The following is a 13,841-nucleotide window of genomic DNA, read 5'->3' as shown; positions in this document are numbered from 1 at the left end:
CCGGGTCTGAAGCCGGACTGAAATGGGTCCAGATAATTAGTTTCATCCAAGAGTGCTTGGAGTTGTCCCGCCACCACCCGCTCTAACACCTTGCCCAGAAACGGGATGTTGGCCACAGGTCTATAATTGGCGGCCACCTCTGGATCCAGGGATGCCTTCTTTAGGACTGGCCGGACTACCGCCTCCTTTAAAGGGGCAGGTATCCGGCCGTCCCTTAGAGAGGCGTTGAATGTTGTATGTACATGGCACTTTGAAGGTGCTACAAGACCACTAGAGAGTCAAACCACTTTGGTACAATATCAGTGGACCACACAAATACAATATCACTGTAAAGTACTAGTAGAATACAGGAAAATACATTAAAAATCATGTTTAGTGGGAAGCAGCTTTGTAGGGCAATGAATCTGTGACCATAGGAAGTTCTGCTCAGCTGAGATTTTGTCACAACTGACGAATCCTTTCACAACCCACAGGGGCTAGAAACATATGTGTCTGTCTCCATGCCTAAGAAGCCACACTTAAAGCTCCTTCAAAGGAAGTATCATCTACTAGGGTTCACAGCAGGGCAGCTTGCCTCTGCATGCTATTAGAGGGTGTTTGCTTCAGGCCCCCCTTCCCCCCACTTGTTTTATTGATTGTAAGTTATTTGCTTAGCCTTTCATATCTATATTTGGAATGATAAAATTATAATTATTTTGGATTAGCAAAAAGTACATTCCTCCAACAGCCTGAAATGATACACCACTGCTTAGGTTTATTTGCAGACTTCCTTAGTGTTAGTATTTAATGTGGTTTGTTTTTTCTTTTAAAGTTTTAATTGTTTCTCTAATTACTTCCCTTCTGTTTTTTTTATATCTCAGGTGTAATGGCTTTGCTGAGGCCTCTCCTATTGGATGTAGTTCCAAATATTCAACAGACAGCTGCCTTGGCCCTTGGGAGACTTGCCAATTACAATGATGACCTGGCAGAAGCGGTAGTTAAGGGAGATATTCTTCCACAGCTTGTGTATTCATTGGCTGAACAAAATGTAAGGAACTTTTATTTTCTTAAACAAGCTTTTCCTTGCTGCCAAATGGGGTTAAAATCTTGTATCTTAATTAGGTATTTAATAAGAGTCTTTAGATTCATGCGTTGTCATCACTGCACTACACATGGGAAGTGCATTGATCTCTCTTGATAGAAGATCTCTCTTGATAGAAGGTATCCATAATTGTGATTTAATGACTTGCTTTCAAAAATGATTTCCTTCTTACTTCATTAGCTGAAGTATATTACTGGTAGTTTTATTTCCTGAACTGTTTAATGAAATGATAGTATGGAGAAGACTGCTTTATAAATGAAATAATCAGAACTACTCTGCCAGTAATTAGCTAGAAGCAGTCATTAACATCTGTCTGTAAAATGCACATAAACTTAACTTCTGTTGTAGCATAGATCATTCCACAAGACATGAAAATCTAAAAAACAAGAGTACTGTAATATCAAATGTACTGGTGCTTGTATAGCAAAATATATATTTGGTTGTCGGCCTTATTATATTGTCAAACAGAATAGCATTCAGTCTAGGGGAATCCTTTGGCCATTTCTTGTTAAAAGATTAAAAAGGACATTGGCAGAAAGGAGACATTAAAGACCTATTATAGTCTATTGCTCAATCTTCCTGCTTCGGTTGCCAGGTTGTAATCTAGTGATTCATGGTATATCTTTAAAATCAACAGCAATGCATGTGGTGAGGCAGCAGTGGCTTCTCCCACCCCTGTGGTATTTGGTCCTTTCACCTGTCTTCTTCCCTTGCTTAATGCTAAAGAGGGGGAATCCTGATCTATACAGTTCTTATTTCCCTTAAATGGTGATTTTTCTCCTGCTCCTTTCTGGGCAGGAAGAATAGCTGTTTGGAATCCATCTTGCCAGATGTTGAGAGAAAAGGGCTTGCTTTGTTATTTGACTGCTTTCTTGCCAGTGGAGTAATTATTTCTTTTGGAATCATATATAATATAGAATGAAGCATTTGAGTATTGTATTACCTATCCTTTTCTAGGTTATGTGTTGCCTTTGTGTTTGTTTCCTTATCTGTTTTTTGGTACTGTTCTGTTTTTTATTGGAAGAAACCTTTCCTTTTGTTTCAGAGTTTTACTTTTTCCTTTTAAGTATTCAAAAGCTTTGACTTAACAGAACTGTCTCCTTCTTACTTGATTTTTTAAAGAAGGATCGTAAGGTTGAAAATACCTCTATATTTAAAATAACCTATTTTAAAAGGTGCATCAACTATACATCAGCCTCCAAACAGGCCCCAGTGACTCCAGTTCCAGTATAAATCAGGCATTTTTAATATGGCTGGACATAAAATGTGCCCAAACAGTTGCAGCTAAAGGACCCACCATTGGTGTGAAATTTGTTTAGCTTTTTCTTTTTTCCGAGTGTTGACAGTCACTTCAGAGCTGACTGAGTGCATGAAGTATGTTGGCTAAAGGACATCAGCCTGTGAGTCTGTGACTGCTTGTAATGTGTATTATTTCAGACATGGTTCATTTTCAGTAATAATAATGAATAGAATCCATTGGGAATTTAGCAGTACAGGAACCAATAAAATAAATGGGAATTGCATGGAAGAACCTCCCAGTAGATTTTACCCATTGATATTAAAAATAATTCAAAATATAGTTTCCTGCTTAAAACACAATTATTTGAAAGTAATAATATGCCTGTTTTATGCATATAAAAGTATTTGTTAATAATAGAGCTAGTGCTCTTCAGCTGCTTTCATTCAACATTTACAGTCATTTTATAGCATAATTGCTGTTTGGCAGATAGCCATTGTTTCTGGTTTTTCTGTTGTAAGACCAAGGCCTGTTTACAGTGACCATTATTATTTTAAAAATCAGGATCTTGTTCAGATAGCATCTTTTTCATGAATGAGCATTACATAGTCTGTACATGTCCATAGGTAATAGTCAAAGAGATCATTTCAGGCATGCTACTGATCTGCTGAGGCAGCTATAAATACCCCCAGATTCACACTCACAAAGCTATTTAATGAAATGTGGAAGAACTGCCACTTCCTGATTCCTCATCCACAGTCCTTAAAACGGAGTTCTTTGATATCATCATTTTTGCCTTTCTGTATTCATGCATTGGAATGGTAGAAGTCTACATTATGTCACTTAGATTTGCAATACAGCAAGAATATTAAAGAGTAAAACTGGAAAATCAGTTAACAGTCTGTCCAAGTTCATTACTTAACTGGCCCATCCTTTTGCATGATGGAAGAATGGAAATCCCTCCTTCACACTGTGGTACACCAAAAGTTAGGAGTAGCAGAAGTCCAACATGTGGAACCCTACATCAGGGGTCCCCAATGTGCCTGGCACATTGGTGGCAAGTGGTCACCAACATTTTTGTATTTTTACATTTTCCTTAATTGTTCCTGTTTTTTTTAAAATATGTGCATGGATTTGTATAAAATGCATGCAGTGTTCCAACAATTATACATACACTCGGACCAGATATTCAAATAAGTACTGATTTGCTGTTGGAATTTGTGGCACTTATTCATATACTAAAAGTGTTGTAAGGTCCTCAGTCCACTGCATTATAGGAAGTGAGTGTTTATCCTTTCAGTTTTGTAAAATCAGTCTTTCAGCTTTCAGAATGGCACAGAGAAGTTACCTTCCCTTCCATTTATTAATTTGGAAGCAGATAAATAATTTAAAATCATTTAAAAGTGTGTATATCAGTGAAATCGAACGTCTGTTCTAATACAAAATTTATCCACATAATAACCTTTTCCCAAAATGAAGTAACTACTGGACATGTGTTAGTGGAACTCAGCAGTTAGTGGAATTTGACAATTATTAAAGAGAAGTTGCAGTGTCCAATAGATGTAAAATAAACATGTTTGGTGAATATGATGGTCTAAAATCCATAGGCACAATCTGAAACACTCCTTAGACACGTTTTGTTGGTGCCCACAGTAGTTTCTCAAATTTCCAAATATGCACATAGGTCCAAACAGTTGGGGATCATTGCCTTACACAGAGCCCTATTCATTTGCTTCCCTCTCCTTAAAAAGCAAGCATGCAAAAAACAGAGGGTGGGAGATTGGATTTCCTCTATGGGTGGTGTGGACTCTCACTTGTATAGAAGTTTTGTTGGTTCTGCACTGCCCATCATTTTAGATAAATGATGAGGGAAGGGAAGGGAGTTTGTGTTCGTTCCTCCACTATATGAGAAATGTACTGGCTGGGTAATGTATAAACTGATGCTCTGTTTACTGAGAATCTCTGCTTTCTTTCAAAAATGAATGCCCTCTTCTCCACCCACTTGTCCAGCATTCTGTGCTCAGGGTCATAGATTGGATTTGAAGATAAGAATGATACTGGTTGATCCCTTGCAAATTATAGAAGGACAGTAATTGGAATAAAGTTTGGAATAAATTGTTTGGCTGAGGTATCAGCATATCAACATCAACATTCTGTTTGATGTGACTCAAACATAAGGCAGAATTTTGTTCAGGTATATGAGTGCTCTCTTTATGTACTTATGCACTGGAAGAGCAAGATCACAGTTATACACCTAGTTTGCATTGGTGTGATCACTGAAATCCGTATGTGTCTGAACCCATCACTGCAAACAAACTATGGTTTCCTAACTAGTGATAAACCACAGTTAGAACCTGTGGTTTGTGCTTGGCTTAAACATCTGGCTTGTTTAATGATGACTTAACCCAGTTCTCTAGCTTTTCCTTGGCAAGTGTGTGCTGCTTCCCATCTGAAACAGAGGTGTCCAGCAAGAGTAGCTTGAAAGGAAACTGCTTTGAAGTTTGGCAAAATCGGTGGGACAGAAACAAACCAGAAGTAGAAAAAACAATCTACAGTTTGTCTGGAATTCATGGCTAAAGCAACAAAGCATGGTAAACATAAACTATGGTTTAGCATTATGCAGCCTTAATCTTAACCAATTCTTTCTGGTCTGCTAGGAAGTCCAAATATCTGTTTAGTAATCTGTTGTATATTGAATGCCTATCCAGAGACTACTTAAGAAATGCTGTAAAATTCTATATATTTGCACAGTGAAAAATATATAAAGAACCTTGGAATTAAATGAAACATCACACCTAGTATAATAAACAAGTTGTTCAAATTGTATAAAATCATTTAATGTATTAATTTATTTTCTGACTTGTTGAACCCCTTCTCAAATAACTTCATTGTATTCTATCTGCGCCCCCCCCTCCAATTTTTGTAGCGTTTCTACAAGAAGGCAGCTGCATTTGTACTACGAGCAGTTGGGAAGCATTCTCCTCAGCTAGCCCAGGCAATAGTTGACTGTGGAGCGCTAGATACACTGGTGATCTGCTTAGAAGATTTTGACCCTGGAGTAAAGGAGGCTGCCTCTTGGGCCCTTGGCTATATAGCCAGACACAATGCAGGTAAAAGTATTCCTGATACTTTAGAATTTATTTAGTGCACTGCCAACATTATGATAACCCCTTACAGAAAGCATGGAGCAGCATGACTCATGCTCCTGTTTCATCAAATAGAAAGGTAGTTTCATGGGCAGTAGCAGAGATGAAACTAAAGAGATGAAATACAGTACAGCTATTATTGTAGCAGGAATAGCCGTAAATCTGTGAGTCTCTGCTTGAAATTTTGCCTCATCTGTGGAGATAAGCTTGGGATATTACCAGTCTACAAAGTTAAAGTATGTGAAGTTTTTTGAACACTGAAAGAGTGCTGCATAAATTAATCCTTGGATCATGTGGGGGAAGTTAAGGAGTGACTTCAGTGAAATCGAGAGGCCCCTTCCTGCTTAAGGCCAGTCCCGATCCTCTCCTGTATGTTTTATATACGGTTACTAAGGGAGCTATCACAAAAGCATGGGATAGGTCACCATGTTCCTCTGAAGTTCAAGCACTGATGTTAACCACAGTTGTTACAATTTTTGGCCACTATTATTCCCAGCAAGGTGCATTTTAGATTAGTTGGACCACAACTCCTATAATCTCTCAGGCAATGTTAGCTAGGGGATTATGGGAGTCTAACACATCAAGAAAACACCAGACTAGGAAAGACTGGCATAGCTATTTAAAAAAACAAGTTGTCCATAAGTGGTTGATTTTGAACAGAGTTCAGTATAACCTCTATGCTGTCTGTCCTACTTCAGCAGATGATTCCTGTGTCAGATTTTTTCTTCTTATCATCTGGTTTGCACATGCATACACCGATAATAAGCCATAGTTGGTTGTTATCCACCTTGCACATGCTGGTTACAGGCTAGGGGATTAGCATTATCGGCAGTGGTGCTTGCCATGTTATGCAAATCTAGGAGAATGGCTTGTTACTCTGGTTAATGGGCTATTGTTAGGTTCTGGAATGGCTTATCAACCACAGTAACTGGCCAATAATAAGAGCTTGTGGATCAGACTAAAAGTATGTCTAAACCAACAGTCTGGTAACACAGTGGCAAACAAGCTGCCCACAAGATTTCACAAGCAGAACATGAGTGCCACAACACCCTCCTGAGTTTTCAGCAAGTAATGTCCATAGGTACCTGCCAAGGATATTGGAAGTAGCATATTGCCATCAGAACTAGTAGCCATTGATAGCCTTATCCTCCATGAGTTTGTTCAAACTGCTTTTAAAGCTATCCAAATTAGAGGCTATCACACCATCTTGTGGAAGTGAATTCCATAGTTTAACAAAGAGCTGTGTGAAGAAGTTCATAAAAAGCTGTGCTGTGGAAGGTAATTAAGCTAATCTCCTTGGCATGTGGCCAGAATGCATGGCAGGAAAATAAGCCCCAGTGGCTTATTACCCTAGCAGCAATTGGGCAAACCAGGCCATAAACCATAGCCATAGTATGTTAACGTCCAAGTGTTCATACATGTTAGCATTTGAGGATCTTATTTTGAATCAGTCTTGGATTAACTTGTTGGCTGCTTGCCTATTTCAGTTCCAGTACACTTTGGGTGCAGTCCTGAAGGTTGCACCTTTGATGATCAGAATCCTCCAAATCTGGAAGTTCATGAATATCTAGTGCAGAGCAAGAAAAGTGGCAGAGGCAGTCTTCTCCTTCCTGCCCTTTCAACCTGCATTTTTGGCTAGATGGGCTTTGTTCGCTGGCATGTGCTGCGGGGAGAGAAGGTGGCCAGAGAGGCTTTAGGATAGCTCAAATCCTGGCCTCTCCAGTCTCCTCTCTCCGCCCACTGAAAAAAACCTTCTCCTTTTCTCCAAGGTCAAGCTTCTGATCTCACAGAGCATCCCAGCTGCAAGGGTACTGGGAGTTGCAGCTTTAATTTTTGAGGTCAGAGTGGGGAATCCAAAATATGCCAAGACTCTTCAGATGTGTCCTAGGAGCCTTAGGATTGCTCTCTCAGAAACTGAAGTGACCAGGCAATGTTGTTGTTGTTTTTTAGAGTAATGATACATTCCTAGCAGGAGCTTTCAAATTCTCCACAGTATTACCTGAAGTAATCTCTGTCTCAAATGGCAGGGAACTTTTGTGTATGTCAATGCTTCTGTATAAACTATAGGCAAAACAATGAATCACTGGGGGAGAAAAAGGCAGTGTGTAGGGGGACAGGGTTAGGTTTATTAAAGAAAAACAGGACATACATGTGGGCATATATGGAAAGAAACATTGCATAGTTTTCTACTTGTACACCACCTTAGTTGAGATGGTGAAGAGCAGAAGATGGAAAAATACTTGTTACAAAGAGTTTATAAATTACTGGAGCATGCTTCTAGAGAGCAATGTTTCTTCTCTCCTCATGAAGCAATTGTAGATTCAGACACGCAGAGAACTTGTGTCCATGGAAACAGTAATACACAGCACACAAAATTGACCACACAGCCAATCAGGGGAATCTTCTCTCTCATAGGGATGACAGTCTTTGAATGAGATCAAACTTAGCCAATCACAGAATACTTATTTGAAGTGCTCCAATTAACAATGGACAATTGGTATGCAGATAGGCACAGGTAGCATATTGGCTAGGGGAACTGAAATCTGATCAGCACATTCAGGGGAATTGAAATCCCAGTGGGCAGTAAAACACATCTTGGAGTTCAAAGGGAGACCTTCCATAAAGGGTTGTCAGTGGTTTTCATATGCATCTGCACCAGCTTAGTCTGTAATTCCTAGCCTCTTGACCTAATGATGATTTAGCTGGCAAGATGGAAACTCAGTTCGAGATGGCCACAGTTTTGTTAATACAATAAAACAAGTGGTATGTGTAACAAGATGTTGTAAGGTATCCTCATATAATGACTGCTCCAGTTCAGGGCTCTAGCTAGTCTGGAAAAGAACTGTAGAAGTTTCGGGAGACTAAAAAGAGGAAAGGAGATACTGCTTTCCAGCGCTATGAGGCCTTCCCTGTTGTTCTATATAGCACTAAAGGGCTCCAGTTTAGGCTATGTGCCACTGCTGGTTCTAAACATTACATAGAAGAGGATGGAATTCTGGAAACTGGGAATGAAAAACGGTTTATTCTACCTTCCTTCCTGAAATATCTCTGTATATTTCATGCAGGGGATGTTTTTTTAACTTCATGGCAAAAATTACCATAATCATAATCCTTTCTTAAATGATTCTTAGTGTAAGTGCTTAAAAACCCGATTAGGCCGTTTTCTTCTTTTCTCCTCTCACCCATCTCCAGATTTCTCTCTTTCTTTCTTGTCCACTTTCTCAACTGGCACCTCACCTGGAAACTCCTAAGTCATCAAGTCCGCATTGGGTCTTTGTTGGATTTGTTTGTTTTGCTTTTAAAACCCCTTAATTCTGGGTATCCATAGTTGTTAAGTGTTCCCCTTTTCCCCCAGACTGATAGACACTTGACTATCCAAATTTGCTATTAGGAAAAAAATGTTACAAGCTGATTTATAATATATTATTACTTCATCTCACACAAATATTCATTCTGCTCCCTTTATTTATAATTGTCATTCTTCTGTGCTTTTCTCTCATTGAGAATTCATTTCCATAGTCTTATTTTCTTATTGGAAATGGTTTTTTCCCATCATTATCTAACCCATTCTTCTTCCAGGTTGTGGTTGTTGGGGTGGGGAGAAGCAGAATTACTGTTTCTGGAATGTGATAAACAATGTAAAAATAAGCTGTACGGGAAATGAGTATGTATATGCATACACCACAATTGAGTGTGTTTTAGAAAATGAATGACTGAGCTTTTCAAATTTGAGGAATCAAAAAGAACAGACTGGGTGTTTTAAAATTAATATTCACTTTTGTAAGATTTAAATGCTTTATTATAACTAGTGATCATGTTAATCACAAACCAACTTCATATGGAGTAACAAGAGAAATTCAGACATCTTTTCAAATTAATTCAACAGTATATAAGAGCAAAATGCCTAAATGGAAAGAACAATAAATCATGCTGAAGCCCTTAATTCAAATGCTGTACCAATTAGTTTATTATGCTTTTTAGATGTTTGTTTGGACTGTTCAACTTTTTTAGAAGTGGGAGGATAGCTATAATTTTACAGTTCGAACACAATTTTTCTTTGAAAATTAGGTATAGGAAAGTAGGGGGGAAATCAGCAGAAAGTCTTGCTACTTTGATACACTTTAGCATCTTTCAGCTTATTGGGATGTTTCACTGGTAAGTCTCAAGACTCTAGGCTATGATAGGCTCTTCAGAAAGCTTACAGGGTAAATAAATCATAATACAATATCAGGTATAGTTGGAGTAGGGAATAATACTTTCTCTGTATTCAGGATTTGGTATATTTCATAGGACAGCTGATACACTTATACCCTGGTGAATAAAATAAATGCATGGAGAGAGGAACGTGTTTTTTTTAAGTGTTTTAAGTATGATCCTAAATATAGCATAATATTAATTGATAGCATCAGTCCATCAGAACAAAACTATGGTCTACTAAATTTAAGAGCAATTTTTTTCTGCACCAGCATGGGTGCAAGGTGTTTTTAGATGCTATCTCTTAAAATTAAACAACAGTACAATATATAAGTGATGACATGAGCAAACACATCAATGGAGGATTGAAGTTTGTGAGTATAACACCTTGTTTAAGAAAGTTCTGTTGAAGGCTTTGACTGATGGACTGTCAATGCAAAATCAAAGTTGGGCCTTTGAATTACAACAGCTATTTGTTGCCATGGCAGTGTAAGGCAGTTAAATGTTAAAGACAGACTATGTGCATAACAAGGAGAAGACCTAACAAGATCTTATTTAAAAAACTAGAATATGCCTTTCAAAATTAATGGGTTTTATGTTCATTTTCAACAACTTCAAAAACAGCCCATGTTGTAACCCTTGCATTTGCTATACCCTAATTTCCTGCTTCAGTTCTGAAGCTAATGACAAATATGTGGAGGGAGAGTAATTAATTTTTGCTATAACAGTATACTGGTTATATCAGTTAATTGTGGGTTCTGGGGTTAAGATACAAGCAACTGGTCATGGCAGCTTAACATAACTGTCTGTTGCTGTGAGTTAATGTAGTGAAAAGACTATTACTGGTAGGTTACCTATGAGAAATGTACTCTTAGATGAGAAATGCATTTTGATATCTAAATGTAGCAAGCCATTTTTTTCACTTTAATACACTATATGTAGCTTTTAAGAATATAAGCATTAATGTGTATTGGGCATATTATTTTCTGCTTCTGTTATGAATGGGCTAAAGTGCTGTCTAAATTAGCTCTGTGGGAGAAGGGGACACGTTTTGGCATTTTGGCTTTTCTTTATTGTTAGCTGTGCAAAACCTGCTTGTCTATTGATCAGTGCACAACAGTCAGGGCTTAAACAGCTGACATCTGCTTACTCCTTTTAAACACACACACACATGCACACACACAGTAACAAACCATTTCAGCCTGATCTACCTCAAATGTGTACATGTAAATGGGGGTCTATCTATTGACCTGTATTCTTTTCAGCTGAGGATTGGTCCACATGGTTTATGAAACCAGGAGGGCTGATTTGAAATGCAGATGTCAAGCCACTGAAGTCCACCCTCCCTTCACCCCCTCCTGCTGTATCTGTCAGGGTGAAAAATGGCTTGCGCAAGGGTCAGTCACCCATACTCGCTTAATTACTTTCATTGGACCAACAGAACTGTCACAGGCTGTGGTGGATGCCGGAGCCATTCCTCTTTTAGTACTCTGTATCCAGGAGCCAGAGATTGCTTTGAGAAGGATTGCTGCTTCGGCACTCAGTGATGTTTCAAAGCATTCTCCAGAGTTAGCACAGACGGTCGTGGATGCGGGGGCAATTGCTCACTTGGCTCAGATGATCCTCAACCCTGATGCCAAACTAAAGGTACTTTTCAAACTATTTTTTTCCCTTTTCCCCTGCACCATGCTCAAATGGGACCCGGGTTCACTTGTGACTGAATATTGAGAAAAACACATTGAGCTAAAAGGGCTTTCATCCCAAAATACATATTACTAACTTGAATAGTGGTAACAAAGGGGAGAACAGGGTATCCTTTTTTATTTGACTGTTGTATGCACAGTGGAAATAACTGGTGGGGAAAGAATGAGTCAGCTTATCTTTAAAGGTTGAAATTATTTGGTTCCTCAGCAATGGTGCTTGGCAGATTTCTGTAATTATCTCAAGAGCTTGTCTGAAGTGTCATGGAATTTCCTTTATATGTGAATCATTCTGAACATTGTTTTGTTGGGGTCCAACATGTATAAATTGCAGAATGTTGCCATGTTATAATAGCACTGTTGGGTCTTAACATGGCAATTTTGTTCTCTGAAATATATTAATTTGGAAGTAGATCCATTTATTTCAGTGATACTTGCTTTCTAGTATGTTGGCTTTGGAACCGAGGACAAGGCTGTAAGTTTTCAATAATGTGTGATGTATGCTTCATCCCACTTTTTAATTTCATTGCTTTTGCTTGTAGAAAGCCATAATATAATATATTGAATAGTACCTAAGTGCTACAGTTCCCTTTGTCTTTTTAATAATATGGCATATTTGTGACAATTAACCACAAATGGCATTTTCCACATGTTTAATTCAAAGAGCAACATTTTAAAAAATCTACCTCAAATATTAACATTTAAATGACAACAGCTTATGAAGATTTGTAAGGTCTTCACTTTCTGTCTAAAAGGGAGCAGCTATTATTTCCTGGGCAATGCTTTTAAAAGAGAAAAATGAAATACATGCTTTGCTTTCTGGTCTTAATTGCTTGTACAATAAATGCTTTTCCTGATTCCATATTGCATTTACTCAGAATACTTGGAAGCAGCACTATTACATTGAACAAGACTTTCTTCCAAATAAATGTTTTTTTCTTTACCAGAAAGCATTTTTCCTTCCTTCATTTTTTGCTCTTAAATTAGGATTAGGCAAAGGGAAGTTTTCCTTTTTCCTTTTCACGTTTTATTGGTGTGCGTGTGTGCATGTGCATATCTCTAAAGTCTTTATCCAATAAGCCATTTATAAAACAATCATTCCTATTTACCAGCGTCAGGTGCTATCAGCTCTCAGCCAGATAGCAAAGCATTCTGTGGATCTGGCAGAAATGGTGGTTGAAGCAGAAATTTTCCCAGTTGTACTCACATGCCTGAAGGACTCCGATGAATATGTCAAGAAAAATGCTGCAACTCTAATTAGAGAGATAGCAAGGCATACGCCTGAGGTAAAACCTTGAGAATGCAAATACAAGGTCATGTTATTAGTGCTTATACTTTAAATATTTTTTTAAATCCCCAGCATTACTATGTCATTAGGCAACGTGAAAAGCTCTGTGGAATTTTCATTGATGCAAAGAAGAAAAAAAAGGAAATGTTTGTTGCTGTTATTGGATGTGCTTGGAATACAAATAAGGAGTAGAGAAATGGGCAAAATGAGCTTTGCTTGTTGGTCGATGTCAATGTGGAGAGCATGCTTAGCAGTTTGGACACACAGGATAGTATAGAGAAGGCAGTAATGAAGAGCAAAAAGTCTTAGGCCCACAATTCAACATGTATGAAGTGCTTTTCAGTCTTACGTCTGTTGGTTTATGCATGTTTTGTTTTGTGTAGGTTGTGCCCTGGCTATACCACCAGGTTTTGCTATTTGGGTTCTTCAGAATGTCAAGCAAGTATGACATATTTAAACATGTGCAAATCTTGTGATGATAATTTGGTTCCCTTAAAATGCTTATTGTGAACTGACCTGAACATTTCTGGATTCTAAACTACATTGTTTTGAGAAGATCAGGGTGAAGACAGGGACTACAGGGGGATGCCAAAGTAAAATGAAACTGGTAACTCAGATAACCACCTCCACTGAACTAAATAAAGCAAATCCATGTGTAAGTGACAGGAAGATTTGGGGCATCATCTATTACTCTCCATCTGAAAATGTTCTGGAATCTCATGCACAACAACTCCCAAGTACTCCAAAATTAAACTTGAAAATAATAATCTAGATGAAAATAACTATAATACGTTAAAAGAATGAAGGGATGAGAGAATGCTTCTTCTCCTGCCTCCCCCCCCCCCCATGTTTGTGAACATTTAGAGCACGCTAGGGCCTCATTATTGAGAGCTTTTTATTAATTTAAGCCGCAGAACCCCACACCGAAATCCGATATTCTCATTATTTCAGGTGCTCTGGGGCTTTAGGGAAAACCCCCCAGATGTCACAAGGATAATGTGAGAGGTGCTGTTTTAGCAGTTCTGGTGCTGCTGTGGGAGGGGGTGAGGGGGAGGAAGAAGGATTTGGGAAATCCTCGCTGTAGTCAAAACTTCCTTTGTGCCGCTGAGCACAGTCTCCACAGGAGTCCTCCCTGTGCCTCTAATGCTCTCGCATTTGGAGCAGAGGCAATGGGGGAGGGGCTGGCTGAATGGCA

At 38.5% G+C, this 13,841-nt stretch overlaps 1 protein-coding gene across 3 annotated transcripts in view; it reads left to right on the top strand.

Moving 5' to 3' along the window:
* The window catches only part of SPAG6 (sperm associated antigen 6), a 56,402-nt gene that overhangs the window by 17,173 nt on the left and 25,388 nt on the right, over positions 1-13,841 (top strand). For 2 of the 3 annotated variants that reach the window (XM_044424955.1, XM_044424954.1), the window contains exons 3-6: positions 861-1,027; positions 5,245-5,428; positions 11,100-11,305; positions 12,471-12,644. In XM_044424955.1, coding sequence (XP_044280890.1) covers positions 861-1,027; positions 5,245-5,428; positions 11,100-11,305; positions 12,471-12,644 — 731 coding nt within the window. The remainder of the gene's footprint in view (positions 1-860; positions 1,028-5,244; positions 5,429-11,099; positions 11,306-12,470; positions 12,645-13,841) is intronic. The other variant, XM_044424956.1, reaches the window with a different exon arrangement.

This window comes from Varanus komodoensis, unplaced genomic scaffold, assembly GCF_004798865.1.
Source record: "Varanus komodoensis strain SLA01 unplaced genomic scaffold, ASM479886v1 scaffold15, whole genome shotgun sequence".
Taxonomy (NCBI): domain Eukaryota; kingdom Metazoa; phylum Chordata; class Lepidosauria; order Squamata; family Varanidae; genus Varanus; species Varanus komodoensis.
The sequence above is the reverse complement of the archived record's forward strand: the minus strand, read 5'-3'. Positions and strand labels throughout refer to the sequence as shown.